Source organism: Convolutriloba macropyga, chromosome 12 (assembly GCF_964194025.1).
Source record: "Convolutriloba macropyga chromosome 12, txConMacr16.3, whole genome shotgun sequence".
Classification (NCBI taxonomy): Eukaryota; Metazoa; Xenacoelomorpha; order Acoela; family Convolutidae; genus Convolutriloba; species Convolutriloba macropyga.
The window spans coordinates 6,438,254-6,454,985 of record NC_134479.1 but is presented as its reverse complement, the minus strand read 5'-3'; the positions used below and the strand labels follow the sequence as shown (position 1 = coordinate 6,454,985).

The window sequence follows — 16,732 nt, the reverse complement described above, 5'->3', positions numbered from 1 at the left end:
CTTACCGTGACTTCTTGGAATTGACATTTTCGATAACTTACCTCACGCAAAAAATGACTTCTGAGCTCACTTATGAAAATTTTATGAACATTTACTTATTAAAGGTCAATAGTGTGCATCTAAGTTGTGCCAAACATATGCCCTATTTCTTGAATATTAGAGTCTTGCGTTTTTGAATATTAATTTTGGGATCTTTTCCGTTTGTGCCCCCCCCCCCAAATATTGCACGTGCATCTGGGGGGTGCAAATAATATGCGCCCACTAAGCTGAGGGGCCACAAACGGAAAAGATCCTAATTTTGAAAAGCCCTATTAGGGCTTTCTCCTTATAGAGCTTATATGTCTCATAAAAATGACAGTCCGAAGCTAACCCAAAAAGTCTAGTGGTCTATTAAAGACTAGTGGTCGATCTGTCTATTTTATTTCTATAGTTGTTTCAATTCATGTAACGCCACAAGCGTCTATCGCGGCTATTTTTTCAGTGGGCAATCCTGAACCGGTAGCTATTGCTTTGAAACTATTTATTGTCATAAGACTATTTTTGTTTTTTTTAAAGATCAGTTCATCGATTAAAAAACAAATAAGGATTGAATCAAAACAATGTTTTTCTTTAATTTTATTGGACTTTTTTAGTCAAAGTTTTTTATAATTTGGTCGTGCCATTCTAGATCTTAACGTGGCTGATAGTCAAGTAACTTCTGTAATAAATTTCACCAGATTCTTTATTTTTTGTCTTATCTGAAGGCACATGGGATTTTGAAAAATTTTGGAAATTGTACGCCTCGATTTTCCATCAAGAAATCGAAACACTTTCTGGTAAGGTGGGGGTGTTGGGACAATTAGGACATTCGAGATGTGAGGGGCAAATTGATGCCTTTGTCTATGTTTTCTGCAGAAACCGCAATGTGTACATTTTACGCAAAAGTGTATCATTCGCAACGCCGTGAAGAAGTTCGTTCCCGTAAATGGGCGCCAGGTCTGTCTAATAATAATAATAATAATAATAAGCCCTTTCAAACTTGTTGACTGAGTGTTGGTTTCAGATGACGAGGATGGAGAAGAACTAAGGGCAAGTTGCATATCGATACCCATGACAACCCAGGACACTTCTAGCCATCAGCTTTTGAACAATGCCACACCTGGAGTGGAAGGGGCCAGTCTCAATCTGCTCACTCACCACTCCACCCTCACAAATTCGGCATCACTCAGCTCAAGGTTGTATCCTGCTTGTCTTTTATAATTTTTGTCTGACGCTTTTTAGTCTGACCTATTTGACTTTTTGTCAGCAGAACGGCATTAAACCGATGAAGCATTAAGTCATATGTCTGCTGAGAAGTTTTAAAGACGTTTTTGAGTTCATAAAAGTGGTAAATAGCTATTTTACAGCGCTCTTGGTTTTCTACAATTCTTGATTTTCATTTGTGACTGTTTATTTTCCGAGGAGTATCGGATGCGCTTTTTTATGACTGGAGAAATCTTCATACCTGTGGCATTTCCTTTATGGTTTAGTGCTGCTCCTAGTTTTCTCTATGTTACTGTGAGCAGGTCTATAGCTGATTTGGCAAACTTTTGATTCAGTATTTTACTAATTTCTTCAAAGTGCGTGGTTTCGAGGTAAAACGTTCTAACTTCTGCTCTAAAGTTCTGAAATTACATTATTTCTCGGTGCTTTGTGAACCAACTGGATGGTGGAGTGGTAGTATTTTCAACTAATTTTTCGAAATGTGACTGCATGCTTTTTTTAATTGCTCTCGTACGAAGTTCGAATAAATTATTGTAAACTTGTTGGTCTTTTTATGCAAAATTGTTGCTTCACTGACTTTTCGAGTGACTTTTGCGCCTTTGACTTTTTCAGACAGCAAATTTTTTCTTGAGAATGATCGTCCGTTAAAAAAAATGTGGAGAAGTTAGAAGCTTAGGAAGTAGTCAAATCCAAATAGTTTAAATGTTTAATTGCTCTTGAGCGTAGTTCATAGCAATTATTGTAAACGTGTGTGTCTTTTTTATGCAAAATTTTCGCTTGACAATTTTGACTTTTCGAGTGACTTTTGCGCCTTTGACTTTTTCAGACAGCAAATTTTTTTCTTGAGAATGATCGTCCGTTAAAAAAAATGTGGAGAAGTTAGAAGCTTAGGAAGTAGTCAAATCAAAATAGTTTAAATGTTTAATTGCTCTTGGACGTAGTTCATAGCAATTATTGTAAACGTGTGTCTTTATGCAAAATTTTCGCTTGACAATTTTGACTTTTTTGAGTGACTTTAACGCCCTTGACTTTTTGCATTTCGCGTGATCTAAAATTCTCTCTTAATCACAATTTCAAGCAGCTGAACTCAATTGGCGACAATTTAATACTAGAAGTCAAATGAAAAGTGCGCCGAAACTGGTGCCATTTTCCACTTTGAATTTTAATAGTGGTATATGTTAACTTAATAGTGGTATATTTTAATAGGTTATGTTTGAATTACATCTTTGCGAACTATCCAAATTATTAGCGCGAGTTCTTAGTTGAATCAGCTGCTATACAATACATTTATTATACAATACATTTAATATATACAATACAAGTGGATGAAATTAGTGAACATTTGATAACGGTTGATTTAACTGAGTTAAAAATGAATAGAGTTTTGTATAGTCACAAATAGGATACAGTTATATGATACTGTGATGTTTTTCAACATTGTTTTGGTTGGAGCTCAACTTTGTTGTTTTTTTTAAATAGCCGCGCTCATCTTCTCAGCCGGCTATTATAGCGCTCCTATTTTTTTTTACTTCTTTTTTCGAACTTTTTTTCGCTTTACCCATTTTGCTGCTTTTTCGACATTTTGCGTGAAATCTTTTTGACTTCTCTAGGCTAGTATCACTCTTCTGTCATTCTGCTCAAAGTCCTTTTAAACAGCAGCTGCTCAGCAAAGCAATTCAAAATGAAGAGAGTCATTATTTAAAAAAATCAAAGTCAGAAATATAAACCGGATAAACCCATAAAACCCATTTTTAGATACCCGGTACTTGAACTTTGTTCTCATAAGTTTTAGTTACTATCTGTAATGCTAATTGGTATTGATACTAGACCCCTTAGCTTCTCACTGAGGGACAGGAGTATGTTCAACTACGAAATGACATCAAAATAAGTTGCACTTAAAAATGTTTCTGTACAAAAATCAATTTTTGTTGATATTTTCTTTTCTTTCAATCCCAATAGAGTTATGGGAATCAACGGCGGCTATTTTCCGCCAATCTGCCGGGTATGTTTTTATATGAAATATGAAGTTATTTTTTTGGGGAAAGGGCATCTCTCTTTCATGAATTTAATCGATTGTTCAAAAAGAAAATCTCTCCTTGCGACAAAAACAGGCTGTATAGCCTTATCGTGCCCGCTCAGATTCGTTGCTGAGGACCTAATAATTGATTGTCATATTTTCAAATTGTGTTGGTTCAAACTGAAAACTGATTTTTTTATTTCATAATTGGACAGGACATTGAAACCGGAGCTTAAGTCCATGAAATAAGTGCTTTGAGTAGCAGATTCTTGGCAGGGAGAGAATAAATAAGTAGTAGATGAGATCAGCCTCTCGCCGGCTATTTAGGCACTGTACTTAAAAATTAGTTTCTCCTTGAGGTCACCTTCTTAGTTTTACATGAGTCACATCTGTTTACGTTCGACTTCTGAAGTAGCACTCTGTTTTAACGGAATGGAATATAGATTTAATTCTAACACATTTACGCAACATATTGAATACGGTCAAGATCAACGGAGCAAAATGAAATTAAAGAGGATAAACCGATGAAGCTCGGTTGTTTAGTCATACCGCTTTAGATTATCACAGTTCATCAGATCGATTGATAACTAGCTTTGGTAGCCTTCAATTTAGAGGTCGAATTAAATTTATTTGTGTTATATCACTGCCGCTGCACACCACATTGGAACAATTTTTGACAGTTACAGAAAAAAGGTGGTCAAATTGTATCTTTTCTCTTATTGTTTTTTCTCTATGGGAGTCAAGGGGGTCGACGACGGATTTTTTCCGACAATTTGCATGCTATAATTTTGTTCCTTCATCTTTTGGCATCCGTGAAATCATTTGTGACACTAAATCTGCGTTCAATGAAGGTTACAGTAAAGCTATTCAAGGTCTTTAAAGGACTCATATAAAAATAAGACTGCTAGTATTAAGGTTCATGCTATCAAAAATACTTTCCGAAATTGTTTTTTTTTTGGAAAATCTAATTTTAAAAATTAAATAAGTCAAAGCACATGAAGAGAGAGAGAGAGAGAGAGAGAGAGAGAGAGAGAGAAGAAGGAGGAGAAGAAGAAGAAGAAGAAGAAGAAGAAGAGAGAGATAAGATCATCTCAAGGCACTAATAATAAAAAGTTCTTCACTGAATTAACCCACTCAATCAGTTTTTCCATTATGAATTTGTCCACACATAGCGTCAACTTAACAAAACGGTGTCTACATTATCTGCAGATGGGCATTACATGCATTCAGTCACAAAAACGATTCCAAGAAATTCCAAGAAAAGACTTGGAAATGGGTTGATTAATTGCCGCCGTTAGGTGCACTTCTTTTTTACAACTCAAAGAATTTGAATTGTATTGAGGCGCTGTCTTTTTTTTAACATCTGTTCACAAATTTTCATGATTTTTGAAGTCAGATTCGAGTAGTGATTTTGGTCACACCGAAATAGGAAAGGGAGCAAAGAAGCGAGTGTTTTTGCGGCGTGAAATTTTTTCGCTCTAAATTTAATGTAGAGTGAGAAAAAGGTGTTTGAACAAAAATTCGCTTTCTCGCTAGTGGTTTTTTGTTCACATGCGGCCATTTCACTTTGATTTTTACTGTTTCTTTTTGATTTTTCGGATTGGTTTTTTTTTCTAAATGGTTTTTTCAATCCATTCATAGTTCATTCTAGGCCGTTTTTTTGTTTGAACCAAATTTCTCATTCTCGCAAGTGGTTTTTTGTTCACATGCGACATTTCGATATTGCTTTACAGTTTCAAATTTTTTTGACCTGATATTTTTGGAAAATGTTTTCCCAATTCAACATTAGTCCGTTTTAGGTCTAGTATTTGTTTAGTTAATGAAAATTCTTTGAATTGTACGTCAGGACTTTTGCGGCTATGTTTTTAACAATTCAAAGAATTTGAATTGTATTGGGGCGCTGTCTCTTTTTTTAGGATCTGTTCACACATATTTGATGATTTTTGAAGTCAAATTGGTGTAGTGATTTTGGTCACGCCGAAACAGGAAGTGGAGCGAAAAAGCGAGTGGTTTTGCGGCGTGAATTTTTTTGCTCTAAATTTCAAGTAGAGTGAGAAAACGGTGTTTGAACAGAAATTCGCTTTTTCGCTAGTGGTTTTTTTGTTCACATGCGGCAATTTCACTTTGATTTTTACTGTTTTTTTTCGATTTTTGGATCGGATTTTTTCTAAATGGTTTTCCCAATCCATTCATGGTCCGTTCTAGGTCTAGTTTTCTGTTAAGTCAATGAATATTCATTGAATTGTACGTCAGGACTTGTCCTGCTGTTTTTAATTCGCTTTACCTTTTGATCACGCGTTTCGATTTTTTTATAAGTCACGATTTTCATGATTGACTTCTGACTTACTTCAATCACTGTTTCAACTGAATGGATTTTAAATTCTTTCACGCATTGTGTTACGCAATGTGGTGAATATAGTCAATGTCAAAAGAGCAAAATTAAATCAAACGGGGTAAACCGATAAAACCTGGTCATTTAGTCATAGTGCATTAGGTTATCATTAGAGTGATTGCTCGCTGAAATTAGTATTACGCTTAATAGCTTTCAGTTTAGAAGCTGAATTAAGTATATTGTAAGAATCTGAAACTGCACGCCAAATTAGAACAATTCGATACTGAATAAAATTCGATCAATTTTCATCTCCTCTTTTTTCTTTTTGTGTTTCAATCCCAATGTGCTTGAAGTGCGTCAAAGTAGGCTGTTTTACGGTAATTTGCCGGCTATGTTATGATACTGAATGTGTTTAAGGCACAGCATACATCGACAACAGCAGCCGAGAGTGGGGAACTTGACTGGTCGTACAACCATTCCCACTGCCACAAACGAGGAGGAACAACAACCTCACTCTCCTGCTTCTGCTGCTATTGTCACCGATGCACAAATCGGAGAAGAAGCAGGAGTCGGAAGACGGGAGGATGACGTCACAGCCATTTCACAATTCAATTCTACGGCTGCTGCTGCACGTGGACATCACTTGCCCAATTCTCAGGTCAGCTTCGTTTAACATTGTTGGTTATCAGAACCACCTTACGTTAAACCTACAAAATAATAATAAGAATGAATTCAACCAAACATAGTTACAACCAGCTTGGTAGTCCCCGGATTAGGGGAAAATCAAGTTTCATTAATTAAAATTTTTCGAAAACTTTCTATCCTGAAGGGTAACTTTTATTATTTGAATCTTTTCACTCCTTCCCCTTCCAAAAAGTTTTTTAGTGCTCTCAAACGAAGTTTAAAGCAATTATATTAGTCCTTTTTTATGCGATTTTTGGCTTGACCGATTTTTCGTCTGACGCTTTTGACTTCAAAAACGGGATAAACAAGTAGCACCCAGCGGGCTTTAAGTGCTCTTAGAGCATTTCAGCTCTGTTTCAGCGCAAACTGTTTTGGAGACTTGTACTTATGGTGTGAAGGCCCCCCCCCTGCCTACGTTCGAACAACCGATCGCTAAAAACACGCAATTTTATACTATATTTTTTTAAATCTCAAACATGTAAATCTCGAATAACCCCAAGGTTAAAGTTACATGTTGTAATATTATAAATCAAACATACTACATCTTTCCCTTGGATAACTAAACATAATAATCATAATAAAAAATTAAGGTTCAGTTTCTAGTTCTCGTGAATTATTTTTATAAAAATAAACTTTTAAAGCCTTCAATTTTTTTGTCCATTGGAACTCGTTCGTGTCTTTTTTGCATCTCTTCCTTTAATTCTTTTTTAAATTTTTTCTTTGATTTTACCTTTCTTAGAGCTCTTGGAAGTTTATTCCAGTTCCGAACAAAGTTTCTTATAATTGAATTTTGACTCCATTTTGATTTACATTTTGTTGTGATAGAAAAATCAAATGTACGATTTTTAACTTTAATTTCAACGTCTCCGATTATTCTGAATTTTTTTTGGTCTTGTATGTTTGTTTGTTGGACAATAACGAAAAGTCTATTTAATGAAGTTTTTTTGCTATTTGAAGTTCTGCGGGAAGTATTTTATTTTCAAGAAGTAGTTTATCAGCACTGTGTCATATTTTGTTCGAAAAAAAGCAAACTTTTATGCCCCATCTAATTTGTTTGTTTATTCTGTCAATTGAGTAGGACGGCAAACGTTGAAAAAATATTTGCAAATTTTTAAAATATCAGTTTTTGTATTATTTACTAACAAGAATAGAAAACTAAAAGTTGAAGAGTCAAATCAAGCTAAAGATAGCCTCACTTAGACTGGCTAGCTACTGACAAGGCCAACCGCTCGTCGGTGTTTTGAGAGCAGTTCGCCCGACGTTAGTCGGTTATGTTTAACTGACATGGATTTTTGTGTTGTGAATAGTTAGAAACACTGTTTAGTTGAGACAAAGAATTATGGAATCGGGCTAATCTGTTAAAGTAAATATCTTCAGAAGGTTTACGAAGAGTTTTTTGGGCTTCATTAAAAAGCTTTTCACTTGATCTGGTCTTTGGAGAAGCAAAAGTTTTTGACCAGTTGTCTGAGGCATTAAAAGAAGTTAAGCCCAATAAAGTCTTGTTAAGCAGAATTAGGTCGTTGAGAACTAGAAAATAAATGACTGGCAATAGGCGATTTCGAATGAGGCTCTCAACGTACACTTTGTCGCCTATTATTGAACGGAGAGTGATCCATTTTAAACATGATCTTTGCAGTCTTTGCAATCGTTGAAGATACTGAGGTCCTGGGTTCCAGACATTTCACGCATAAAAGACCGCAGAGAATATATATATATATATATATATATATATATATATATATATATATTCACCACTATGCTGTGACATTTTCTTTTGTGGTGCCAGGTATTTTTCTTCTCAGATTATTCAATTTCCGAAATCTTTTCCTTATGGCCATTTTGAGGTGACAATTCCAAGTCATACTGGAAGTAAGAATTAATCCAAGGTCTTTAATTTGTTTTTCTTTTTCAATATTATTGCCTTTTGCTGTGGAAGAATCATATGAATTTTTGTATGAGAACTCGAGAATGCTGAGCTTGTCAAAGTTGAAATTAAGTTTGATTGAGCCCGACCATTCGATAGCTCTATTTGTATCAAACTGAAGCTCTTCATGTTCTAAAATCTGTCCTATTCTGCTATCATCGGCAAATATGAAATTTGATCAGGTAGGTCATTTATGTACACGGAGAACAAGAACACTGCAAATATTGATCCCTGTGGACGCCCGCTTGACATTTGGGAGAAAGTCGAGTAACTGCCTGCAATTTTTTTTCTCTGCTATCGATTAACAAAAACTTTTCATCAAAACAAAACATTTCTGCAAAACAAAAACTTTTCATCAAACCCAAAACGAGTGGGTTTTTGAAGAACAATAATAAAAATTATGGTATCAAATGCTTCAGCAATATCCAAGTAAACTGGTATCGAGGATGAATTTTCATCTAAAGCTTGATGTAAGTTGTCACAGTATAGTAACAATTGGGTTACTGTTGAATGCTTTTGCCGAAAACCATGTTGCGCAGATCAAAGCTTCCCTTCGACGATCTTTTAATTTGCTTGTAAACTGGTGTTTCAAAAATTTTAGTGATTGCACAGAACATTGCAATTGGTCTGTAGTTTTTATTTTCCGTTTTGCTACCATTTTTTGTGATGAAGACGCAAGTGTATGTTTTTCCAGACTTTGGAAAATTGGCAAGCGTTAGTAATGTGGCTACGACGTACGGTGCTGAGGCTTTAAGGAGTGATGGTGTTATCTGATCATAAGAGTTGGCGCCATATTTAATTTGTGATATTTCTAGCACACCTTTTGCGTTGATTGTGATATCTTCTAGAAAAATCTCTGGTTTGGCTGTTTCAGGCACAACAATGTCAGAATTATCTTTGATAAAAACTGAGAAATGCTGGTTGCAACATTCCGCATTTTGATTGAGAACCCTTTTTATCTTGACCTCTATATTTCATTTTCTCTGGGAAAGTTTGTTCTTGGTTTAATTTGCGCAAAAAATGTATCCTTAAGCAACGAAGAAATCCATTCCACCTGTAAATTTATTATTTTCTCTAATCTTTTGTTTTCCTTAGCGTGATCAACTTGTTTTTATATGTACACTATGGGAAGACATGTAAGATGGTGCCTCAATTAGGCATTTTGTTACATGAGATATTGAATTTTTTCAAGCATTATAAAAACTCTGATAAAAATGATGTAGCAGGTCAATGGCAAACCTGATCGACATAGCGGCGGATTTTAAAATGGATCTGGATAATTGCCAATTTTCCTTGTTGATGATGAGTTTTTGTAAGAGGGATATCGGACAGCAGCGTAGAAAGATATCGGACAGCAGCTTGAGTTAAGGATTGAGCAAAGTTTCAAAACTTCTACTTCTTCCAAGAAACTTTTTTCATAGTCATATTGAGATTAGTAATATATCAAGATTTTTTTCTGTGATCAATTGTTAAAATTGACCGGCCATTCAGTGAACCTATCTGCATTACCTTTTACCTCTTGTCTTGATTGTGGGGTTTTCTGATGACCTCTCTTCTGACAAGTTTCTTTTACTGAGATAGTTGTGTCTACGCACTAGTTTTCGACGAAAAGCACTCCTGATCTATGTTTTTGATTTCTGATCTGTTAATATTCAGTTTTTGAGCAAGTTTGAAATGATGGTCAAGTAGCGCCTTTATTTTCTCGCAATCTTCTTTCGATAAGAGAGCTTTTACGAAAATGTTTTGAGCCTTCATTTTTTGATTCGACATCAGAAGTCGATAATTCCTGGGATTTGTCAACTTAACTATAATTGGACGCGTTTTTTGAGCTGCTTCATCAAATTTGCCCAGCCGGAAAACATCTTAAACCATGATTTTGTCAATTGCACAAGAATGAGAAATCAGTTCTACAGGTTTCTTATCGTAGTTGATCAGCTTCACAATAGATTTTGTTCCCGTACCATCTTTGGTTTTCTCAGCAACTCCAAAAAGGGTCAGTTTATTTTTATTTTTATTTTTTGAGTTTTATTAGCTTTGGGTTTCTCTGCACCTCTTTGGGTTCCTGATTAACTCCAAAAAGGATCGATTTGTTTCCATTTTTAATTTTTTGTGTTTTTTGTTGTCACTTGATGTTTTTGAAGAGAGCTGTTTTTCTGTTTCGGAAATTTCGGAACTAATACTTGTGTGAACATTTGTTATGCAATTGCGAATTTCATATTTGAAAGAATGTATTTCAGAGTTTAAGTTGCGCTTCATTTCTTCAATATTTTTGAGATAATTCTTCTTTAATGTTTTACTGATCTTGGGGAATCACGACTTGAGTTTGACAGAGTAGACATGCCCAAAAACATCCATCAATGTTTCCCAGTGTTCTAAAATTGTCCTCTGACAGGTCTGAAGTTAACATGGAACCGTTTGAACGCAGTACAATTGTTTCTACATATAGTGCATGGAAAATCTTCGAGACGTTGCTCTTGTTTTAGAGCCTTGTGAGGCATATTTCTTTTTGAGCTGCCCAGTGGCACCTCACAGAACCTGGGGACAGTTTAAAGCAATACCTCAGGAGTGCCTCAATGCCAAAAAATTTTTGGAGGACTGTTCTTTTAAATTCAATAAAGCAACCAAATAAGTGTAATGGTCAAACTGGATATATTGAGTCCTTTTTCTAGCTTCAGAGTGTTTTTTCTCCCCAGAATAACATTCAGGACGCAAAAATTAATACATTCTTGTTCTTATATGTATTTTATGATAATTCTTAGTTATATGAAATCTTCTCTCAATGCTTTTCTTTAGTAAGGCAAACCAGCGCACATGCAAATTAAAGAGAACAATATATGATAATATAATAGTTAAGCCAACTATTATTAATAGCCGCCTTCATCTTCTCAGCCGGCTATTACTGCGCTCCTATTTTTTTTATTTCGTCGAACTTTTTTTCGCTTTACCCATTTTGCCGCTTTTTCGACATTTTGCGTGAAATCTTTTTGACTTCTCTAGGCTAGTTTCACTCTTCTGTCATTCTGCTCAAAGTCTTTTTAAACAGCAGCTGCTCAGCAAAGCAATTCAAAATGAAGAGAGTCAGTATAAAAAAAATCAAAGTCAGAAATAGAAACCGGATAAACCCATAAAGCTCATTTTTAGATGTCCGGTACTTGAACTGTGTTCTCATAGGTCTTAGTTACTATCCATAATGCTTATTGGTGTTGATACTAGACCCTGTAGCCTCTCATTGAGAAACAGAAGTATGTTCAATTACGAAATGACATCAAAATAAATCGCACTTAAAAATGTTTTTAGACAAAAATCAATTTTTGTTGATATTTTCTTTTCTTTCAATCCCAATAGAGTTATGGGAATCAACGGCGGCTATTTTCCGGCAATATGCCGGGTATATTATATATTGTATGGGTGTGATTGTGAGTTTTTGTGTGGGACTGAATCAATGGCAAAGTTATCAATAAAGTGATTTGTCTGAAAGCTAGGTTGATTTCATATGCTGCACTCTCCGACTAAGTTGAGTATTATATTTAAAATTTGTTCTAGAACAAAATTGTTTAACAGAAAAGTTGAATATGAAGATAGATAGATAGCTCTTTCTGTTGCGGTGATTTTGACTTTTATACAAATGATTTGGGTTGTATTGAGGCGCTGTCTTTTTACTTCTGGTGTATTGTATTGAATGAGTGTTCGGGTAAAGTTGAATCAGAAAATGAGACTCGTGACAAAAATTGTGAATTGACTGCTGGGCAAATTTGGACCGCTGATCAGTGGAGCAAAGAGGATGTGTTTTTGCTATTTTGAGAGAGCGGGAACTTGATGTGTGAAAAAATTTTCTCCAAGGGAGAAATTTTATTGTTGACTTGTTGCATTTCCAAACAGTTTTTCTTTGTTTTGACAGAGGTTTTTGCTTAAAAGGTTTTAGTAGGCTCGAGTAATAATATTAAGATTATTCCAATAGTTGAAAATAAATTGCAATTTTAGGCTATTTGTAACCCTTTTTATCGCATTTATCGTGAACTGAATTGAACCCTATTTCTCAAGCTGCTTCTAGTTATAAATTGTAGTTTTAGTGGTATGAAGCTTTTTTGTCAAAAAATGGAAAAGTTTTACTATGTAATGTTTTTTTTTGCAAATTATCCTTATCCTTCGAATTCAGAACTTAGTTAGCCTAATTGGCTTTCCTAGTATTCTCCGAGCATAGCATTTTGCGCTGCATTTGCATTAGAGGAAGTTTTTCGTTTTCGTGTACTTGTACTATGCGGAGAACTGATTGATTTGTTCTATTTTCTTTGCTAATTTTTTTTGACTGAGAGTGTTTTGAAGTGTGCTTTTTTCAGACTGCCCTTGAAGTGGATTGAGAAGTTTTTGTTTCAACTAGTTTTTGGTTTTGAGAGATATGAAGATTTTTTTTCACGTGCCTCAATTCTTCAAATTTTCTCTTGATTGCTATTAAAAGGTAATCCATGTGTTTTCATTTAGGCTAGTTTTGAATGTCGAAATCCTGCGATAGACAGCTAATAATTTTTTAATAGCCACGAAGCGATAGCTGAGGCTATTATTGGCCTTCCCTTGTTTTTACAATTCAAAGAATTTGAATTGTATTGGGGCGCTGTCTTTTTTTTAAGATCTGTTCACACATTTTCATGATTTTTGAAGTCAAATTGGAGTAGTGATTTTGGTCACGCCGAAACAGGAAGTGGAGCGAAAAAGCAAGTGGTTTTGCGGCGTGAAATTTTTTCGCTCTAATTTTAAAGTAGAGTGAGAATACGGTGTTTGAACAAAAATTCGCTTTATCGGTAGTGGTTTTTTGTTCACATGCGGCAATTTCACTTTGATTTTTACTGTTTTTTCGATTTTTTGGATCGGATTTTTTTCTAAATGGATTTTCCAATCCATTCATAGTCCGTTTTAGGTCTAGTTTTCTGTTTAGTCAACGAAAATTCTTTGAATTGTACGTCAGGACTTGTCCTGCTATGTTTTTTTTATTTCGTCGTCAAGATTTTTGTTTCGACTATGTGACGTCACAATCAATTCAAATCTGCTTTTTGTTCATTCGTTCATGCGATTTCAACTGAATTGCGTGCGTGACGTCATTTTTCACTCTCAGTGGAGCTAGTTTTTTCATTCGCGTGATTAAATTTTTGGTCACACGTGACTTACCTCACTCTCAAAAATGACTTCCTTATTTTGAAATTGACTTTTGTTTACTTTAATTCAGAGAGATAAGGTCAACTGAATGGGTGTCACTCTAAATGAAGGTTATTTGAAGGCAGCTAATAGAGGCAGCAATAATTTATACAGATTCTTACAAAATAACATCTCAGCTTTTTCATAATTTTCTTTTTCGGTCGCCTTTTTTTTTACTTTTTTGAGCCTGCAGATCTACGAAACTATTGCGGCTATTTTCTGGCACTCTGCCAGCTATGTTTGTTTAATTTGGCACTATTTGATGTCATACAATATTATTGATTTTTTTTGCGTTGAAACCATTTTTGTTGCCATTTGATTCCCTTGTCAGTTATAATGACAAATTTGTTTAGTTGCTCGTGAGTTATAAGGTAATCAAATTAATGGTTTCAATTTAAAAGCTACTGTTTTATTAATTTCAGACTTTTTGAGTTCGGAAAAAAGTGACTGTTCTGTTGGCGTTACAATGAGACATCAATGTGCTTATTTAATATGGGTAATACTCTCTTTTTTTAGTTTGTCTTTATGACTGTGGCATTTTTTGTTTCACGGTTTAAACCTAAATTTTTCCTTACCATGCAATCTAACTGATTTTACGACCGTGGCTTATTTTGCTATACTTATTGGCGGAGAGTTTCAGGTGAGCTGGACATTAACACATGTGATTAGCACAACATTTTTCGATTAATTCGATTTTTAATTGCTCTTGAACGAATTTCATAGCAATTATTGTAAACGTCTTTTTTATGCAAATTCTTTGCATGACCATTTCTTGCTTTTCTTCTAGAACATTCTGTGACTTTTTCACGCTTTCGTTCTTCATTTTTGAGTGATCTCTATTGCTCTCACTCCGAAGTAAAGCTTGTTGCTAAAAAAATCGATTGCAGCATTGCAAGAACTAGGGCCTGATAACTGAGTGGGCAGTGCTTCTGGTCGGAGAGTGGGAGGTCTATGGTTCAAATCCCGACGTGGTAAATTGTTTTTGCACCTTTAGAAAAGTTTTTTAAAGGTCAACAATTTTTTCATATATTATTTAGCGGCAATCTACCGGCTTTGATTCAAATATTTCAAGACATGTTCTTCATAGGAAAATCCTTGTTTGCTTAAAAGTTTGGGTTTTTATGTAGTTGGTACATTTCGAGAGATTAATCCAGTCCCATCGTCCGGGCGTTTTTAAATGCTCTGATTCCGAGGGTTTATATGTGCGATATGACGTTGGTGTACTGTAAAAGCCCATCACTGTAACACTTACAAAAATTAGCTCGGTTAGTTAGGTCTAAGAGAACTCGAGCTAGCTATATCCAGAACCGCACTCTAGCGTGGTATCCTTTAAACCATAGTCTTAGTAATTTGGTAATGCTGTTGTGCTTATATATAGCCAGCAGGTTGTTGTTAAAATACCTACTGTTAAAGGCTGGCGGGGTTCTTGGGGTGGACTCGGGACCTGAGCTGATGTTGACTTCATCCTCATCAACTTCACCTCGACCAGCACTCCTCAACACATCTATCTAAAAAACTGATGTCGAAATTGTTCTGAGTCAGGATTAGATCAAATTAGTTCTAATTTACAGTGCAACGAAACCTGATGTACATTACCCAGACATTTAATATCTTAACAACTCTTGCTGCTGTGTTGAGCAAGATGTTTCTTAGCCACGTTTATATAACCTATGTTCGAAACGTTGGTATGATGACACTCTGTACAGTGATGACGGTTCCTCTTCCGACGTTTTGTCAAGATCTTAACAAGATGTTTCAGGTTTCGTTGCACGTTTGTATAACTGGGTCATGTTAACTTTCGTGTATATCAAAGTATATCTATACACGTGTCTGATGATTAAAAGTAGGTTGTTAGGGTTTTTTAAGACTTTATTTTTAGTCCTCAAGTCTCAGATCAGAATATTTTGAATGGAAGATTTTGAGCCAGAGGTCACCAATGTTTTTGGTGATGTTAGGGGATTTTTTAACATGATCTCTTAAACAAGATTGGTTTGAACACGGCATGTATACGTTTTTGTTACGCACTGACTTCAAGTATGTTTCTCGAGGTGTTATGGATGTTAATATTTGAAGCGAATAATGTGAATAGTTATCATTTAACAAGGACTTAATTTGATGTTTCACAGTGCGGTTTTCAGCGGATATATTTTGAATAAAACTAGTAATAGCCTTTTATTGAGCGGTTCAGACGCGTGATATATCCCCTAATTTGCCTTGTATCTCAAAGCTTGTATCTGTTCCGCAGGACTGTACCTTTTGTTGTATTGGTCTTTCGTAAATATTTACTGATCTACAAGTTGGGCAATTTCCGGCCTTTGTACGTCTCTTGATGTTTGTTAAGTCCATAAACAATTTCCGTATTAGCACCTACTTTATCAGAATAATTACTTCACGAAGTACATAGTTTCTCATGAACTTATTTACCAATTATGCGAATTCATCGTCAGGGAACTATTGAGGCTTTTAGGCACTTGATATGTTTATCAGTAAACTGTCAATCTGCGGTTGTTTTTAATAAACATAAACAATTTAGGGGCTACAGGCCTAGATGGCAAAACTTGCTATATATGGCCTTGAGAACTATCTAAATATGAACTAAATTATAGCACTTATTATGGATATTCATAGGAAACATATCACGTAACTATGAGGCACGAAATGGGGGCGTGACAGTTTTGTTTAGTTTTTTAGGTACATTTCTGTTTATTAGGGCCCTAGAATTGTTTGATTCTTATTTTGAAGCATAACGATTGCGAGTTCTCTTTGAGCTTCATTAGCGTTTATCAGAATTTTCTTGTTAATTGCTCTCAAACTATTGGTAGCAATTAAAGTTATGTTGTTATTTGTGCGATTTTTGGATTGATTGATTTTTTGTCAGACGGTTTGGATTTTTTGTCACCCAAAATGGAATCAACTGGCAAAGCTCGAGAGTATTAAGTCTCTTTTCACTGTTCTCAAAGCTGTAAGTATTCTTTTTACCAAAATTGCCGAGGGCGTAGAGTTTAATGACTATAGCTGCCAAGCAGGCTGAGCGTAGCTTTATTGCGTTGATTTTGTTTTTTGTACATGCGAAAAGATTTGTTTTCTTTTGTTCTTTAACTACAACAAAATTTGATCAATATCATGCTTTTGTAGCTATTTTTTTTACACTTATGCACCATTTGCTTTTGATCATTTTCACTGAATATTTTTTTCATAGCCACCGTCAGCCGCTCAAAGGCTATTATTTAGGCGCTCTTTTTTGTTGGCTTTACCATTACCTTTCGTTCACGTTTTTCGGTTTACATATAATAATTTTGTGAAAGTTTCTGGTTAATAGCCGCCTCAGCTTCTCAGCTGGCTATTA

General features: G+C 35.1%; 1 protein-coding gene across 1 annotated transcript in view; it reads left to right on the top strand.

Moving 5' to 3' along the window:
• The window catches only part of LOC142350606 (uncharacterized), a 32,157-nt gene extending 17,150 nt beyond the window's left edge, over positions 1-15,007 (top strand). Inside the window, exons 5-7 of the mRNA XM_075402497.1 lie at positions 1,043-1,214; positions 6,009-6,249; positions 14,800-15,007. Of these exons, the coding sequence (XP_075258612.1) occupies positions 1,043-1,214; positions 6,009-6,249; positions 14,800-14,898 (512 nt within the window). The 3' untranslated portion in view covers positions 14,899-15,007. The remainder of the gene's footprint in view (positions 1-1,042; positions 1,215-6,008; positions 6,250-14,799) is intronic.
• Positions 15,008-16,732: the final 1,725 nt, after the last annotated feature.